General features: G+C 39.6%; 1 protein-coding gene across 1 annotated transcript; it reads left to right on the plus strand.

Annotated features, from left to right (window-relative positions):
• Positions 1-869: 869 nt before the first annotated feature.
• Positions 870-19,359, plus strand: LOC119501897 (aconitate hydratase, mitochondrial-like). The gene is made up of 18 exons (XM_037792661.1): positions 870-959; positions 5,522-5,664; positions 6,190-6,448; positions 8,253-8,345; positions 8,527-8,685; positions 8,825-8,975; positions 9,164-9,268; positions 9,351-9,442; positions 9,995-10,100; positions 10,485-10,642; positions 10,792-10,865; positions 11,599-11,710; positions 12,466-12,648; positions 12,950-13,045; positions 14,060-14,251; positions 14,563-14,695; positions 15,487-15,608; positions 15,724-19,359. The coding sequence occupies exons 1-18, from the start codon at positions 924-926 to the stop codon at positions 15,853-15,855; spliced, it is 2,346 nt and encodes a 781-aa protein (XP_037648589.1). The 5' UTR covers positions 870-923; the 3' UTR covers positions 15,856-19,359.
• The last annotated feature ends 119 nt before the right edge of the window (positions 19,360-19,478 follow it).

Raw genomic sequence — 19,478 nt, forward strand, 5'->3', positions numbered from 1 at the left:
ATAATGATATGTTTTTGCAGGCCTATGTAAAATCTGAAACTTAAAAGTAATTGTTACTGTCAAATAAACATAGAGGAGTAAAAGTACACTATTTTCCTCTGAAATTAAGTGGAGTAGGTATTTAAAAAATTATACTTAAGTACACTACTCAAGTAAATGTCTGTTACTCTCCCCCACTGCCTAGTTAATACATGTGAGAAACAGATTAGATTTATATGTAATATAGGTGTTATCAGGATGTTACTGGCACAAGTCATGTAGAAACTTAATTTAATTTTTTGTCCTATATGTTTATGGAACAACAACAACAACAACACCAATATAATAATAAAATAATAATAATAATAATAATAATAATAATAGCCTACTACTACTACTACTACTAATAATAATAATACCAATTATTATTATTATTATTATTATTATTATTATTATTATTATCATTATTATTATCATCATTTTTATTTTAATTATTATTGATGTTGTTGTAATTATAATTATAATAATAATAATAATAATAGCCTACTACTACTACTACTACTAATAATAATAATAATAACCAATTATTATTATTATCATAATTTAAAAAAATATATTATTATTATTATTATTATAATAATAATAATAATAATAATAATAATAATAATAATAATAATAATAGCCTACTACTACTACTACCAATAATAATAATAATAATAATTACCAATTATTATTGTTATCATAATTTAAAAATATATATTATTGTTATTTTTATAATAATAATAATAATATAACAATAATAATAACAATAATAATAATAATATACTTTAATAATTCACTTTATTATTTAATCTTTTATTTATTTATTTTCTAACCCAGTAACGCGCTCCCTGAGCCAGCTACGTCACAGGAGGGCGACACACTCATCTTTGTCAGTGAACAAAATGGCGTCCTACTGTTTGACTGTCACCAGACTGCGGGTAAGAAAACGGTTATTTCACTTTCACAGAGCTTTTAACTGCTTTGCTATCGACCACACATGTGACAACAGATATGTTTTGTCGTGTAATTCAGCCGCCGGGTCTTAAATGTGACCGACAGCGGCTGAATGCGGAGTAAAGAGCTCACCGAGCCGCTCCGGTCAGGTCACAGTGTCCTCGGTTGACTCACCATGGCGACGCGATGTAACGGTTATAAACCAGCTCCGAAACCACAGCAACCGCCGTTACACCGTGTTGTTGTTACCACTAGTAACGAGTTCAGACGTTATCAAACTGAAAAGAGGCTGAAAACGGTCCCAGGTGGCCGGATGTGTGCAAGGTGATCACAAGGTTACAGTAGTTTCCTCAATACGCACTTCATAACAGTTCACTCCGGATTCATTATCAAGATTCAAGATGCAAGATGCAAGATTCAAGAGTCTTATTTGCCATTTGCACCTAAAATAAGTACATTTGAATTGTGAGCAGTTTACACCGAGTCAGCTTTAAGAAAAGAAAAAAGGTAGAAAAGGCACAAGGTAATTACAGTATAAAATAAACATTCAACTCAACACAATAAATAAAGTATTAAAACATAAAACGCCCTCAGTGTAGTCAATAAATAACCTAACCTACCCTCTGCATAGGAACGATACCCCCAGAATACAAATAACCAGTATATATGCTCCATGGTCAAAAGAACTTGTAACTCTCATAAAAATATTTAACAAAAGCAATAATTAATATATTTCAGACAATTACACAGCACTACAGTCCATTCAGTTCAGGTGTACTGTCCTGAGAGCTGGGACTGATGCACAGCAGTGTGTTTCTGGCCTCATGTTGGCTAGTGGGTCAAATCAGATAGTATATGTTTATTTGAATAGCACAGGGCCTTCGTTAAGCATCTGTTTATGTAAACACAAATAAGTCTGCTGCTCATAAAGTAACCTGCTAATCTAATCTGCGTCTTGTAAACAATGCATATTTGTTGTCTGCTGGTATGAGGTCTTGCTTTTATTGGTGCTTCATCAATTTATTATCTAAATATTTCCATTGGCGTTTCAGAATATAAATCATAAAGCTTTTATGTCATCACACATACAGTATAAACAATCACATATGCCTGCAACTATTATTCACATAAATGAATATCATATGGTTTAAAGGAGGAAAGCATCTGTTTATGTAAACACAAATAAGTCTGCTGCTCATAAAGTAACCTGCTGCCTATCTATGTCTTGTAAACAATGAATATTTGTTGTCTGCTGGGTGTGGTCTTGCTTTTATTGGTGCTTCATCAATTTATTATCTAAATATTTCCATTGGCGTTTCAGAATATAAATCATAAAGCTTTTATGTCATCACACATACAGTATTAACAATCACATATGCCTGCATGTATTATTCCCATAAATGAATATCATATGGTATAAAGGAGGAAACAAATACATAGTTTACTCCTGAGAGCTGGGACTGATGCACAGCAGTGTGTTAAGATAAGATAAGATAAGATAAGATAAGATGAGATATATACTTTTATTGTCCCCGTGGGGACATTTTTCCTGGACTCCGTCCAACTGCAGTTACAAACACTAAATTAAAACAGCATCAACAACAATAATAAACGATTCCACACAAGACAGGGAAATAGTTCCACAGAAACAGATGTTTCCACACATACACAGTCCACGTACATAATGGCACATACTATCACACACACCATGGCAGGTATTGCACCCAGGTAGTGCACTGCACCGTCTACCGTCTTGCCCATATTGCACAGACAATAGCCCAATATTACACAGATGCAACATATTGCACTGTCCCAATTTAACATATTGCACTGTCCGTATTTAACATATTGCACTGTCATTGTGATAGCTTTATGTTACGAGTTGTTGAGGAGTTTAATAGACATTAAACCCACTAGCCAACATAGGTCTTATGTTGGCTAGTGGGTCAAATCAGATGGTATATGTTTATTTTAATAGCACAGGGCCTTCGGTAAGCATCTGTTTACAAAAAGGATGTAAACACAAATAAGTCTGCTGCTCATAAAGTAACCTGCTAATCTAATCTGTTTCTTGTAAACAATGCATGTTTGTTGTCTGCTGGTATGAGGTCTGGCTTTTATTGGTGCTTCATCAATTTATTATCTAAATATTTTCATTGGAATTTCAGAATATAAATCAAAAATACTTTGTCATCACACATACAGTATAAACAATCACATATGCCTGCATCTATTATTCCCATAAATGAGTATCATATAGTATAAAGGAGGAAAAAAATACAGGGAGAATAAGAGAATATACCTGTTATATTACACACAGTAATGGAGATTAGTTGTGAAAAGAAGACAAAATGGTTTCCAGAGTAGTGTGCTTGAGTTGTCTGAGTTTGAGATGTGCCATGACCTCCTTTAGCCAACATTTATGAGATGTGCCATAGTAGTATTTTTCCATTTGAAGAGAGTCAATGCAATGCAACGTAGAAAAGGGCATAGTCTCAGTCCTTACATGTTTAGTTTATTATTTGGATCAATATGGGTTGGATAGCATAGCATTGCATTGAGTTTACATTATATAAAAACTATGCATTCAAACAAGTTATTCATGAACCACTTGCACTTGTTACTGTCAAAATAGCTGGACAACACTGAACCTGCTGGTCAGTGGTGTGTCAGTGGTGTTGCCACAATACACTGTCAAAGATTTGCACAGTTTGTATAGACTAGATGGATATTCTCCTCATTTAGGCTTAACTTAAGGAAAAGACCAAACTGACCATATTTGGCTAACTTTTGATCACTTGTCAATGCTGGCCACCAAAAAACACCATTTTCTGGAGCTATGAGAAAGGGCCTCTGAGCAAATTTTCCACTCCTGCTGGTTTATTTACACTGATTTTGTTAGTTAACAATGCTCTTCTGATTTACTTTGCCTCTTAACCTCTAGTGTTCATACGTAGTAAACAGTGTAGTGTATCAGACTGTCAGTGACAGCCTAGCGGGTGCTACTAGCCCCTGAAATATGAGCCGTATAAACTCTCACCCAGTTTTCTCTGAGCAAGATGACTTTCCACTGAATAATATAAACACTGAGGGTCAGATATTCACCAAGTGAACATAGCTTCCCTTGTGTGTCGCCTAGAATCGCTCATTGGCATGACTGGTTTAAATCCAATCCTATAATATAGCTTACTTTGCTGGTAGTGGCAAATGACATCAACTAATAAAAATGACTCACACTTGAAGCAGTGGCCTGATTTAAATTCTAACATTCAGTCTGATATTAGGTTTCTGCCAGAGTTTTGATGTAATAGTTATATATGTAATGCATTTTACTCCATAATAAAGCTTTACATTGCACACTTAAAGTACATTAAAGTTATCGAAAGAAAGGTCTTGAAATGCTTTATTCATACAGTGTATACAGATAGATTAATGTCAGTCTGATATTGCTGTAGCAGGAAGATTTGGACGGTATTTTCACAACCTGCTGTTTTTACCGGCATGAACAAAATCCTGACACAATTCAGCTAGAGCTGTAACAATTAATTGATTAGTTGTCAACTATTGAATTAATTGCTAACTATTTTGATAATCTATTAATCGGTTTGATTCTTTAAGAAAGAAAATTTCTCTGATTCCAGCTTCTTAAATGTGAATATTTTCTGGTTTCTTTACTCCTCTATGACAGTAAACTGAATATCTCTGAGTTGTGGACAAAACAAGTCATTTGAGGATGTCATTTTGGGCTTTGGGAAACACCAATCAACATTTTTCACCATTTTCTGGCATTTTATAAACCAAACAACTAATCGATTAATCGAGAACACATTTTGGTCACCTCAAAATGTCTTAATCGACAATACAAATAATCGTTAGTTGCAGCCCTACTCTTAACAAACATATATATACTGTAGATATATACAGTATATATATGCTGTAGACCAAACAACTAGTTGATTAATCGAGAAAATAATCAACAGATTAATCGACTATAAAAATAATCGTTAGTTGGAGTTGTTGGTTAAAAAAAACTAACTAAAATTGTTGCTAAAATGGAAGCAAAACGAGAGTCTCTTTGCTGGCTGAAGCACACTGTTATTTACGTGGCATATGTTAGAAATTGGTTCTAGGATTTTAACAAGTCCAGTGGGTCATTCTTGTCGGCTGGTATAGATGGAGAACAGTGGGATAAGATAAACAGAGTTAACAATGACTGATCAATTAAAATATGCTTTATTCGGCTCCAATACTGATCTTGTAGAGCGGGTCGGGATGTCTAACCAAACTGACCGAGCCTTTTGTGACCAAAATGGTGGATTCTTCTTCTTCTGTCTTTCTGTATGCCACATTTTTAATGGTGCCACTTGCAAGATTATGTTTTAACTATCCTCACACACGGTCCTACTCTTGCAGCATTTAATTGCCTCTATTTCCTCCGCACAGTTATTATATAACTCAGAACTTAATGTGTTAGTCCTAAACTGTACAATAAAACTTTGTTTATGGTGTTATGTCTCAAACATGTCCTCTGTTCCCTCTGGTCCAGCTGGCCCTTGGAACCGGGGCGAGGCGTCTTCATGTCTCCGCAGCCTTCAGCGCCAAGGCCAAGGTGGCCATGAGCCGCTTTGAGCCCGGCTCCAGCATTAACTATGAGAAGCTGCACGAGAACATCAACATTGTGCGCAAGAGGTCAGCGGTCACCCTTCTCAGAAATACACACAAACACACAGAGTCCTTGTTGATTACAGTTTGGCTCATGAGGAATGGCTGGTGTTTATTACAGCTGCACAGTTAATCTGGTGACATTTACAGTGTTGACGTGTGAGTGCCAGCAGGGCCCACGGAGCTAACTTTGGATGTCCTGGTGTTCCTCTTTTACTGAGCTTACCACATGCTGTAATCCAGGAATAGGAGATGCCTTTAGTGTGGCTGTTCTATGACTATTATATGAACAGTTGGCCCCCAAGTGTTTGCTGTCCTGATAAGCCGTATTTGCTTTTGGTGTTAAGGGCTTTTCCATGATTCTTGGCAACAGGCGACATACAGTACACTACTTTCCAAAAGTGAGACACAACATACGGAAGAACAGAACACTTGAAATACACTATATAGACATTAGAAGTAAGATGTTTTTAGACAAATTAATAAAACTTGTAGTATTTGACTCTACAAACACAATTTTTACCGCATCTCTCCATTACTCCACCCAATCAGGCTCGGCAGGCCTCTCACTCTGTCGGAGAAGATTGTGTACGGTCACCTGGATGATCCAGCGGGGCAGGATATCGACCGCGGCCGCACTTACCTGCGCCTGCGTCCAGACCGCGTGGCTATGCAGGACGCCACAGCTCAGATGGCCATGCTACAGTTCATCAGCAGTGGTCTGGCCAGGGTGGCGGTTCCCTCCACCATCCACTGTGATCATCTGATTGAGGCTCAGATCGGAGGAGCCGAGGACCTGCAGAGGGCCAAGGTGAGGACAGATGGATGGAGTATTATACAGTATATATATTGTATATATATTTTTATGGTACAGTCATTGTTTGGACTTTGACATTGGCAGAAGGAGAGTTGCAAAATTCTGGGAATATTCAAGGTGTAGACTTTCCATGGGAATTAACAGGAATATATGAGAATCAATGGGAATAAAATGGAAATAAAGGGGTTATATGCTCAGGCTGTATTTACCACGTCATATGCCGATAGAAACAGCTCTTTTACCATATTATAAGCAGACATAGTCCATTAATTTGCCAAATATATCTATTAATTTGTCAAATACATACAATGTGAAATGTGCCATGTGGTGAGTTAGCTAGCAAGTTAACTAATGGGGAAAGGTACTTTGAAAATTTGAGCCAACGGTGTGAGCCGTATACAAACCTAAGATTTAAAGTGAACTCATTTTATTAAAAAAAAAAAATGTTTTACAATAAAGAATGAATATAAATTGATTAATTAAAACTCCTCAATTAGCTCAATCAAGCTTCATCCCACATAGTAACAACAGAAGGTGTTAACAAGTAATGAACTGTGTGCTTTAGGCTACTATCTGCTGGTTGACTGAAATATCATAAAAAAATATAAAATATATTCACTCCAGTAATATAATCAAAAGTTACATCATGAAAGCATGTAGTCCTTTGGCTCAGACAGTGCAGTAGTGTGCTGTAGATTGCTCTGCTGAATTCAGTGCATGGTTACAATTCAATTCAATGATCTTACTTTTAACCAAAACATGCCATAAGACCTAGTATCCTATTACTGCTTTTTAAATTGAAATTGTGCAAGCTTAACTTCCCTTTGATTTGAATTTGAATTTTCCGGAAATTCTCCAACCTTTTGCAACCCTAGACAGAAGAAAAAGATTTGTCTTTTGATACTTTTTCCACCTACTGAGATGCATGTTTTTGTGCCTTCCTGCTGTGCTACCGGCCTCCATTCTGCCCTGCGTTTTCAGTGTAATCTGATCAGACAGAGTATCTGGACAAATGGACTTGGTCTGGCATGTTTATTACCACAAAACAAATAATAAAAGGAAGCGATAGTTACTCTGGTTTGAAAATGATTTAATAATGAATCATTAAAACACCATGTAATGCTGATTTCAGGTTAAGGCGATGAGTGCTGGTTCAGGTTTATACAGCCAGTCACATACACACACTTGATACCAACAGCAACAGACATCAACATTAAGCTTGTGCACTTGCAAAGTGTGTATCCGATACCAGCCTCATGAGATCCCATTAATGTGTTTGCAGGACGCAGTTATAGAGAGACTCAGCAGCTTTATAAGTTTCTCCTCTGGCTTTTGGCTCAGGTTGTCAATTGAGCCCGTTTTTGTCAGTTAACAGAATGAGTGAACAAGAGCCAATTTCTATTTTGGATAGTGTTTATACAGTGCAAATGGCATTTTGAGATAACTTTTCATTATATTGCAGTGTATTTTGAACTGACAGTATCGTATATTGTCTTGAACTAACTTGAAATTAGATTTTTTTCTCAGTAGAAAGTCAAATTCAGTCAAGTGTAACATTTGTTGAGCAGGATTTGATTCTCTGCTGGCAGGGATTCGAGGCAGCAGCCTTAAACAGTTTTCTGTGGGCACAGTAGACACCATGTGTTGGTTCCAATTCTGACGGTTTGATCAAATTGTCTGTTGGATTACAGGATTCAAGATTAAGTGCTGCAGCCAAGTTTATTATGTTATGGTTACATCAGGGACACTCATGTATCATATATGAAAATAAACATTTCCCCAATCACCCTCAACACAGGAAGTAAACGAGGAAGTGTACAACTTCCTTGCCACTGCTGGTGCCAAATATGGAGTTGGCTTCTGGAAACCTGGATCAGGGATCATCCATCAGGTACAGTACACCGATTTATAATGATGCCATAAACGGATTTTTCTAATACTCTAAAAGTGGGTTTTGTATATTGTTATTTCTCTTGGATGTTTGAACTTCACTTTGCAGAATGATTTATGTGTCCTTCCAGAAAAGGATGAAAAATGTGTGACTGATTGTGAATGTCCCTTCCTTTGGACAGATAATCCTGGAGAATTATGCCTATCCCGGAGTGATGCTGATTGGTACAGACTCCCACACTCCCAATGGCGGTGGCCTGGGGTCCATCTGTATCGGAGTGGGGGGAGCTGACGCCGTGGATGTCATGGCCGGAATCCCTTGGGAGCTCAAGTGTCCTAATGTGAGTTCTTGACACCGGAAATCTTGTAAATTAATTTCAATTTCATTTTAAACCATTAAATGTCTTCATGAATGTTTGTGTTAGTTTTTTGTTTCCCATTAGTTTAAACCTGTGTGTGTGTGTGTTTTATTTCCCTCAGGTGATTGGAGTGAAGCTGACAGGATCCTTGTCTGGCTGGACCTCGCCGAAGGACGTCATCCTGAAGGTGGCTGGTATCCTGACTGTGAAGGGCGGCACCGGAGCCATTGTGGAGTATCATGGGCCTGGAGTTGACTCCATCTCCTGCACTGGTAAGGATGAGATACAATACGAATTATTTGAAGACATTCTCTGTGTTTACATGTGAAAATCAAAGAAAGGAAGAACAGTGACAACTTCAACTACCATCCATATTTTGCTTGAATAGATAATACATTTCTTCAACTTTAGTGCAGTATATGTTACTCAAAGGGTAAAGTGACACTCTAATTTTTTTCAGGAATGGCCACTATCTGTAACATGGGTGCTGAGATTGGAGCTACCACGTCCGTCTTCCCCTACAACCACCGCATGAAGACGTACATGGAGAAAACTGGCCGTGGAGGTCAGTCTCTTCCTGTTTAGTTTTGGTCTGTTTAGTCTTGATTCACTGTGTCTCACCTCCAGCTGTGTCCCCCCCCTCTCAGAGATTGCCTCTGTGGCTGATCAGTTCAAAGATGACTTGGTCCCAGATAAAGGCTGTGAATACGACCAGGTCATAGAGATCAACCTGAGCGAGGTGAGTCAAAACATTTTCACGAGTCATGTAATGTAAGGTATTATTATCAGCTGTAACTGCCTTATGAGAGCAGTGCAGAGCAGCGGCCGTGGCACGCTCACATGCATTAAAAGCATGTGCGGCTGGCTATGTCACAGAGAAACTCAGATTACAACACACACAGAGGGAGAAAGACTTCATTCTCTGCTCAGGTAGACATTACTCCTCTATATCTTTACATAGCAAATAGTTGTTTGCTGCTACATTAATGCTCTGGATATCATATTGATAACCTCTAAGAATCATTGACCTACCAGATTTTGCTTATGTTGGTATGTTTAAGCTTTCCTAAGGAGATTTCAAGTGCTATCCACTAAAAAGAACTACAGCACTTCTCATTCACTCACATACTGTTTGCTTCGTCTTGTTTACCGTATCATGTGTTTACGATGCTGCATGAGGTGGCTCAATTGTGCTTTTAAAAGTGTCCGAATTTAGAAAACAATATTTATAGCATACATGTCCCACATTACTCCCTTTTTATGTCCTGTTTCCCTCCTCCTCCTCTACCAGTTGAAGCCCCACATCAACGGGCCGTTCACCCCCGACCTGGCCCACCCCGTGTCTGAGATCGGGGCTACAGCCAAGAAGCACGGCTGGCCCCTGGAGGTTAAAGTCGGTCAGTATTTGTGACACAGCTGTATTATGTTACAATTGAAAAATGCTTTGTCTAGTGAAATTTGATATTTCTTTCTTTGTTCCTACGAGCTGTGTTATATTTTCCAGATATGATCAGATCACATTACAGCCCTGTCACGTGTTCTTCCAAAGTAGCTCACTAGAATGAGTAATAATGCCAATCATTGACAGAATGAGTAGAATATGATTATGACGATAAAGATGTATTATTACAGACTTGTTTGTCTTTTGTGTCTTCTAATTTTCCTCTCATTTCATATGCAAAAATAGATGAATACTTCCAATCTGCCACTGTAACTGTATACTCTCTCATTTTCCTCCTTCTCAGTTCTCCTCTTACAAACATTGAACTTGTCTCTTGCAGGTCTGATCGGCAGCTGCACCAACTCAAGCTACGAGGACATGGGCAGGGCGGCCTCTCTGGCCAAGCAGGCTTTGGATAAAGGTCTGAAGTGCAAGGCCCAGTTCACAGTCACCCCTGGTTCTGAGCAGATCCGCGCCACTATCGAGAGAGATGGATATGTGAGTCAGAATCTCAACAACATTTAGCAAGTGACCAGTAGTATTTGGGCAGTTTCTTTTTTTCAGCAGGTTTTTAAGATAAATACAATTGTGTGTGTTTAAAAGATGCAGGAAAGGATTTTTTCAAATTCATGTTGTCCCTCTTTTAGTCCAAGATCCTGAGTGATGTTGGTGGAATCGTCCTGGCCAACGCTTGTGGACCCTGCATCGGACAGTGGGACAGGTATGCACCCCATTTGTAAAGGTTACTTGTGCCCCGCTGGCGGCAGGATCATGGCAGGTGATTATTCTGTTCTAGTCCAGAGCAAAATATCTCGACAACCACAGGCCAGATTGCCATGACATTTTGTAGAAGTATCCCACAGATGAGGATTTCTTGATTTCCGCTTTACCAACATTGGTTCATGACTGGATTTTCATTAAATGCACTGTGAATATTTATGGTCCCTGTAGGGTGAATACTAGTGTTTCTGGCGACCTTTCCTCTCACACTACCACTGCACCAATTTTTTCCAACTTTACACAATAAATCTAAATCTAAAGAGATCATGATCACCAGAACTCTTCCCATTTTGGATGTTTGATAAACTTTATTCTAGCATCAATCAGAGGCCAAAATTACAAATTTACATACAATAAATCTCATAGTCCGATTGCCATGAAATTTGCACATTTATCCTTCCAAGAGAATGAACCCTTTTAATGGTTCTTCATTTAGGCTGTAAGAACAGGGAAATCATCAATACATTGTTCATTCTAACACTTTCATATGCAGTAACTACAGGCCACTAGCAGGGCTTTAGACTGTTAGTATTGTAAACTGATTTGAAACAGGTTGCTCACCGCACAAAAGTACAAAGTAAAGTCTGAAGATCAAAAAGAAAATTCCTCTGTGTGATGTAGGTTAAACACGCAACGCATCAGACTAACATGTTCGGTGTTTTGACTTTCTTCAGGAAGGATGTGAAAAAAGGAGAGAAGAATACTATCGTCACGTCCTACAACAGGAACTTCACTGCCAGGAATGATGCTAACCCAGCTACTCACGCTTTTGTCACCTCTCCTGAGGTAAAAAGCATTGCAGGTTGAACATCAAGCAAAACACAATTTCAGTGATTCATAATAACATGGGCATCAATAGACCGACTTACAGTAGCTCATGTATACAGCACAGTGGAGGACTTAAAGGTTAACGTTGGTATTTTTCAACCTGGACCCTATTCTCCCACGTTTTTGTGTCTAATTCATTAATGGGGACAGCAATTCTGAAACTGGTCCAGTATTGAGGGAGAACTCTGTAACTGGCAGCCGCAAAATCATCTTAATATTCAGCCATGACATTGAACACTAAGCTACGCTTTCTGTACTCACAACACAACAAACCCTGCCCGGCTGACGCTCATGTTTCCACCATGGATGTATTCTAATATTCCACCGTTGTCTTCCAGCAACACGTCACCTCGCCAGATTTCAAAATGAGACTTCTCCTTGAGAGAGACTCTTTCCATAATGTCAGACACTTAGAATGATAATCAGAGCCTGTCATGGCTAAGGCAAGCACTTATAGTGGACATAAATGACGGTGCCATCTTGCCCCAATAGCACCATATTGCAGCCTGTGAGCGGCCGCCGTCTACAGCGCTCTCCCTCAATACTTGACCAGTTTCAGAAATTGTTGTCGCTATTAGTCAGTTAGACATAAAAACGTGGGAAAATAGGTTTCCAGGTTGAAAAATACCAAAGTTACCCATTATAAATAAAATTGTTAATTCTGTATTCCTTGGTGGCTTAATACTAAATGCCTGTTATGTAATTCATTGTAGATTGTCACTGCCATGGCCATTGCCGGGACACTCGACTTCAACCCAGAGACCGACTATCTGACCGCTGCTAATGGAGAGAAGTTCAAGCTGGAAGCTCCCAACGGTGACGAGCTCCCCTCCAAAGACTTTGACCCGGGCCAGGACACCTACCAGTACCCCCCTGCCGAGGGCAGCTCAGTAAAGGTATATATATATATATATATATATATATATATATATATTTATTTTAAAGATACAGTATCTAATCTCAACAATCCAGAAAGCAGCACATCTGTAATAACCCAGTAGGAGTTTGAACCAATACATGATAGAGTAACCAAGTGTAAACCAACAGCACGATGCAAGGCTTGTTTAGACAGAAATGTCTAATGTGATAGTTATCAAGACAGAAAAGGAATTTTTTTTGGAGTTCAAATAAAATTTGGTTATTATCTTTGAAAATATTCTTGTTAGAAGCTTTACGTCTTGATTTGACGTTGTTCAGGTGGATGTGAACCCCACCAGTAACCGTCTGCAGCTGCTGGAGCCCTTCGACAAGTGGCATGGAAAAGACATGGAGGAGATGAAGGTCCTCATCAAGGTGAGAAGGAGATGGAAGGAAAGATGTGGTGGACTAGCGCAAATTACAAGACTGTCTCAGACTAATTTCTCTTGATCTGAGACTAAAACCCTCAAGTCGGCACAGAATCCATGTTCACGCCCTTCAGGACGGGTCCTGTAGTCAAAGCAGTTCAGAGACCTCACCTCATCGTGAACCGTCCCAGACGCTACCACAGTTTTCAAACATGCTTGAGGCAGCAGACACATACATACACAGAATGATATTATGAATGTAATCGGAGCTTTATGGGGAATGAAAAGGAGATGGAGTGACATAATGAGACGCATCAAAGACACAAAATATACACAAACCATCCCAACACTTATCTGAATGCCAAATTTTAATTCAAGTTTATCACAACACTGCCACTTGCTTTTACAATCAGACTGAGGACCTTTTAAGATGTGCTTTTCTCTAAGTCGTTCTAAGTATAGTTTATTAGTTTATTTCTGATCAGTTTAGTTATTTCAGTGAACTATGTTTCTCTCTAGAAAAATTGTATGTGTGCTCACTTTATGTCGGATGTTATCGATATTCCTCTAGATTCACGTTTCTTTTATCAATTACAACCTTCAATGTATGTTGTGGTGTGAGCTTGTAGAGCTAAATAGCATCTGAAATGTATTGTCAGGTCACGGGGCTAGCCAAAAAAGAAAGGGATTAGGACTGAGACGCACAGACAGGGTAGAGAAGTTGAAAAGTATTGCAACGGAGTAATGCATTGTTGGTTTTGGTCTTTTAATGGGATTTGCTGACGATAAGAAAAAGCCTTATCCTTTAAAATAATTAGTTGACAAGGGAGAGGATAGCTTTACTATTAGTGAAGGGCCTTCTGGTTATTGGATGATTGTATTGTTTTAGCTGATTTGTCAAGTGTTTGCACAAAGGTGACTGAAACTCCACAGAATGATATAAATGTTGTAGTGTTAAATAGCCGTTGTTAAATAGCTCCTTGTCCTCTGTATCTTCCTCTCGTCTCCTCTGCTGCTGTAGGTGAAGGGAAAGTGCACCACTGACCACATCAGTGCTGCCGGGCCCTGGCTGAAATTCCGCGGCCACCTGGACAACATCTCCAACAACATGCTGATCGGTGCAGTCAACATCGACAACGATGCCGTCAACAAGGTCAAGAACCTGCTGACAGGAGAGTTCGGAGGCGTTCCTGATGTGGCCCGCCACTACAAGGTGAGTTTGGCGTCGGTTGATGAACTGAACATTATAACCGTCATGAATAGAAGGCAGGATTTATTGCAGGACTGCTGTATTAGACTGCATTCGTTTTACCCAGCTGTGCCTAATGAACCGGTGGAGTGTAGATTCTGTAGCATGCTGTATGTTAGTGCTGTTAAACAAAAAAAAAAGCACCAACATCCTTATTTGTATTGCATATTTCCCAAGCAACCACTTTCCTCGTTGGAACTTTATTAGTCTTCTCGGTCCTCGTCCTGACAGCTGTTTAAATGTCTCCTTTGTCTTTGTTTAACTCTATAATCCAGGCCAACGGAGTGAACTGGGTGGTGGTTGGAGACGAGAACTATGGAGAGGGCTCCAGTAGAGAGCACGCTGCCCTGGAGCCACGACACCTTGGAGGACGCGCTATCATCGTCAAGAGCTTTGCCAGAATCCACGGTAGGTTTCAGGGCACAGAGAGAAAAAAAAACATGCAAACATCAATCTCTTTAGATATATTCTGCAGCCATGTTCAAAATAATCGACAGAATAACCAACAATGAAAATAATTGTTAGTTGCATCCCTAGACATTATGGGCAGATAGGGATGTAAACTGCAACTTGACTGGTTGGTGGAGGCATATAACTAAATCTATTTATCCTTACACTCAAACTGTTAATTTATTTTCTTTGTGAAAGGTAGAGGCAACAGGGAAGCAGCATCTTAATATGTGTGGTCAGGTTCCAGACCAAGCTGATGATTATTTAGCCTGGCATGTTTACAGTCTGCCAGAATAAAGAGCGTCTCAAAGAGTCTCCAAGTTATAATTACAGTCCATTAGTGCCAGTTTGTTATATAGAAGTCTGGGTGTAGGTAAGTGGGGGGATGAAAAGCTGTCTGATCTCAGGAATGTTGCATTCATTTGTGTGAAAATATTTCCTCAGAACCAGAAACACACTAAATAAATGCTGTTGCGTGTGGTTGATAGTTTACATATCTGTACAAAGCTTTCAACATCAAAAAGATTTCCAACAGCATGAATTCTGTGTAAATGGAGCAACTAATTCATCATGAGAACTAATCAATAACAACCAGACAGACATGCTCACATGCATTATTCTCCATGACCTTCTATATCTGTGTAACCGATACACTGACAGACAAAGAGCCCTTCTCTGGTTACCTGATGGAAGTACAGTATGGGTGTCAGCGTCTTGCCGTTGTGTCTCATATTTCCATCTCCTCACAGAGACGAACCTGAAGAAGCAGGGCCTGCTGCCTCTGACCTTTGCCGACCCCCACGACTACGACAAAATTCGCCCTGATGACAAGATCTCAATCACTGGGCTGAAATCCTTTGTTCCCGGCAAGGTGAGCAATATCCTGCACTAATGAAACATTGATCCAAAGGACCGCATTAACATTATGTTGGAAGACTAAAAACTGGATAAATGATTTGACACATGATCTTGTGTCCTCCCTCCAGGCCCTGGCAGCAGTTATCAAGCACAGCGACGGCAGCCAGGAGTCCATTACTCTAAACCACACCTTCAACGAGACGCAGATCGAGTGGTTCAAGGCCGGCTCCGCTCTCAACAGGATGAAGGAGATCCAGTAATTGGTGGAGAGGAGGGAGGCGGGGCCTGTAGGGGCTGCAGAGGGGCCTTGGCGTGGGTTGAGAAGGGGGGAGAAACGTGGGCCTAGAGAGGGGCTTCGCAAAGAGGAAGAGACGATGTGAACGGTAGATGGTAACCAGACTTGTTGGTGTTAATGTTGGTTCAGGGACAGCTGTAGTCATGCTCAGTTAACGAAAACACACACGCACACACACGCACACACACAAGGTCGCTGTAAAGATGAAAAGCGCACACACACGTACACTCGAGCATGCACACGCACAGACAGGATTACTGTGGAAGCTCTCACGAACGACAGGCAGAATTACACAAATGCACTCAAACAAGCGCACATAACCCGAAGCTTAGCAGTGTGTGTGTGTGTGTCTCTGTAATAGACGGCATCGTTGCTACTGGCAGCACTCCTCAGTTTAAAATCAGATTTGTCAAGCTTAGTTGTTCATTGAGTGTCGCCCTGCAGCATTCAGCTGACTGCTTCATACACAGACGCTCATCTTTCTCCATTGACGGTGACGTTTATTTTGCTAATTTTGTGGAAATACAGCCTGGTGGAAGCATTATACCATCTTCAATGACCGTATCTAGCGGTATACAAACCTGATTTGGACTCTGAATCAATAAAGTTACTGTAGATGCAGAATATCAATAAAATAGTAAAGCAGAGACGAGTTAACGGCTTCCTGCTTTAATATCTTAAACTGCAAAATCCACCCCACAACCAGACAGTTCATTAAACCTCCTCTTTAATGTTTGTCTCAATAGTTTCCATCCAAACGGCTCAATAAGCTCACTGAGTTCTTCAACTCGCATGAATGTACTTTTCCTTCATTATCTCCAGACATCTTTCCCACATGTCTCTCTATGATTATAATGCATCAAATGGCGATGAACTCCACTAGTTCCTCTTGTATCGGGCTGCTAGATTTGCCATTATTGACTTGAACAAGCGTTTCCTCACTCATTGTCGTTTGGATCCACACTGTAAACAAACCACCAGACACACTCCCATCAGCCCCCCCTGCACTGTCATGGTACAATTGTAGCCCAATCCATTTCCACTCACTCTTGAGATTTTGTGTGTTTTCATGCTGTTGCTGTTGTTGCACTTTTCATTTTGAGCTACATGTCGGCCAACACGTGAATCTGTGCTGCTCTTCCATCTCTTGCTTGCTGTCTTTTTTTGCGTGATATAACACCCCATTGTGTGAAAACTTGGGACTGGGTCAACAAACCACAACACACACTGCCATTGTGTTAGCGCTAGCCTTGACATTTTGTTCTTTCCATCTGTGTTTTTTTCCTGTGTGTGTGTGTGTGTGTGTTATGCATGATTGTTTTTATTGGGTTAACATCGGTCTGTGTGTCCCTCTTTGCTCATCCTGCTCTCACCAGGCTGGTTCATGCAGTCCAAACCACAACCTGATATGTATGGGGGAAATAGGCTGTAATCAGATTTGTGTTGCTAGACATCGAAGCTGCTCTGGGCGAGATTATTAATGCAAATTCTGAAATCTTCTGTGCTCATAGGAAATTGCAGTGTCACAAAAAGTCAGCCGCGACGTCCAGAGAAAGCTCCACTCTCTGATAGTAGCTCTTTTGTCTCATCATCCCAATTAAATCCTCCTGAGCAAAGCTTCACAGACGTTTCATTATCGTGGTTTCTCTGTGTTAAAGTTTTTTGAGTTAGTCCCCACTATCATCTGGAGTCGCCAGCGTGTGAAATTGCCTCGTGTAGCTGTAACGGGAGATGACAGGCTGCGTTTGTCTTCGCATTGAATGTTGTTTTTTCAGGTTGAGGTTTGGTCCTCCATAGCATGAGAAAAAAAGGCCTGCTGCTGTCTTCTTACACTAACTAACGCACAATCTAGTGTCCAGATGCCTGTACACTAGCACTTTGTAGAGTTAGGAAAGTAGTTTTTAGGTGTGCTTCGCTTTTTTTCTGCAAACATTTAACTCTTCAGCGCACATCTCTGTTGTTCGCGACCCTATAGGACTGACATTCATTATAAATACAAAAGAGTTCAGAAGATAGAAAATGTAGATTCAAGATCATTCTTGTGTTAAGTTTGATATAAACCAGAGTCTTGCCATGATGTATACCTAGTGTGCACCACTGAGACAGTGTGGTTATATTGTATATTTATGTGCGTTTAGGGATGTTTGAGGTCTTTGTTGCTGTGTTTAATGTGGGAGTAGTGCTGGTCCTCAGCTGTGTTCAGCTCATCGTCCAGAAAGTCTGTAAATCCGTCACTTCTTCATTCTGCTGTCTACGAAGTAAAACTGCTTTGGATGACTCATTACAGTTCCTGAGCTAGATCCCCATGTACTAAAATAAGTCATTGACCTGTGTGTAAATGATGTGATATATAGCTGCACTTTGTATAGGGGTGTGTACATAAATCATAAATATATAAATAAAGAGAGAAAGGGAGAGAGCAAGTAACATGCTGTATGCTGCCTGTCTAAATGAGAGCTGTTAACTCTGTGACGACTTATAACATCATGATATAGAGTCCCCTCTAATAGAATGGTTTCACAAACCAGTTTTGGATTCTGGGTCAAATAAAAGCACGTATACTGGATTGCCGGTTGCTGCTGGGCTTTGACTGAGAAAAGGGACTTGTTATTTCTAGGAAGATGGCGCTTGGTGGTTTTGTGTATTTTTCTTAAGTTATAGTTTTGTTTAAATTGTTTTCAGGGACAGAGGTGATTTGAAATAGCAGCAGCCCAACTTTAAACGACTCCATGTCGGGTTTATCTGTTCATATACTCAACACTTTGAGAATCATCACGCTTTATGCCCTCTTTAATCACTTTGATGGTTAAACACTCCTCACCAGTGTATCAGATTTACTGCCAAAGATGCCTAATGAAAATACTGAGATGTTGAGAAGTAAATGGTTACCATAAATTGTGTTTGAGAAATCACCCATCATTATGTGATCTTTCAAATACATCACCGTGTCCATCGATTATGTACAGGGTGTCGTTTCCAACAGAATTCACCATGTTTATTCATAAAACATCTTAAAAAAATACTGATTACTTTAACCATCCTTTGTCCTCTGCCAGCACATTTAAAACAGCCGCTGTGTGTGAAGCAGTTTGATTATACTGTGATGTAACATAATGCTTTTGTTGTACACTGGTTCGAGCCATTTTGAGTTTTAACAGCGCTACTGTAAAGTGACAAATCAAAAGATGTTGTTCATGAAGGCATGCCTATTGTGTCATTTTGTACTCAGGTGTGCTCCGTTCGGTCAGGCTTCCTCTGATGTGTTTGAAATCAGTTTTACATAACATGCTTCACCTGTTCAGATACATACGGCAAATTAATATGGAATATGAAGAGATGTTTTATCGTAGCGATGATTCCCCTCACACTCCGGTTTCAGCAGTAAACGTGACTTCGCTTGAGAGATTTAAATGATCTGCACATTTACAAATTAACTGGTAAATTAATAAAGATAAACTTCCGAAGTGAATGTTTTTGTGTTTTTTCTTTGTGTAATGAAATCAATAATAAGAACATGTGATTGCATGTATTGCAGTGTAACAGCAGGTATACAGGCTACTAGCAGATGAGGAAGAATTGGCTTCAGTT

This window comes from Sebastes umbrosus, chromosome 14 (genome assembly GCF_015220745.1).
Source record: "Sebastes umbrosus isolate fSebUmb1 chromosome 14, fSebUmb1.pri, whole genome shotgun sequence".
In the NCBI taxonomy this organism is placed as follows: domain Eukaryota; kingdom Metazoa; phylum Chordata; class Actinopteri; order Perciformes; family Sebastidae; genus Sebastes; species Sebastes umbrosus.

What these genes read in the sequence shown, in the direction of transcription:
- LOC119501897 (XM_037792661.1), top strand. Translation starts at nt 924, where the DNA reads ATGGCGTCCTACTGTTTGACTGTCACCAGACTGCGG. An exon ending in CCGAGGGCAGCTCAGTAAAG is followed by an intron (nt 12,649 to 12,949) that starts GTATATATATAT and finishes GACGTTGTTCAG; the next exon opens with GTGGATGTGAACCCCACCAG. An exon ending in GAGCTTTGCCAGAATCCACG is followed by an intron (nt 14,696 to 15,486) that starts GTAGGTTTCAGG and finishes ATCTCCTCACAG; the next exon opens with AGACGAACCTGAAGAAGCAG.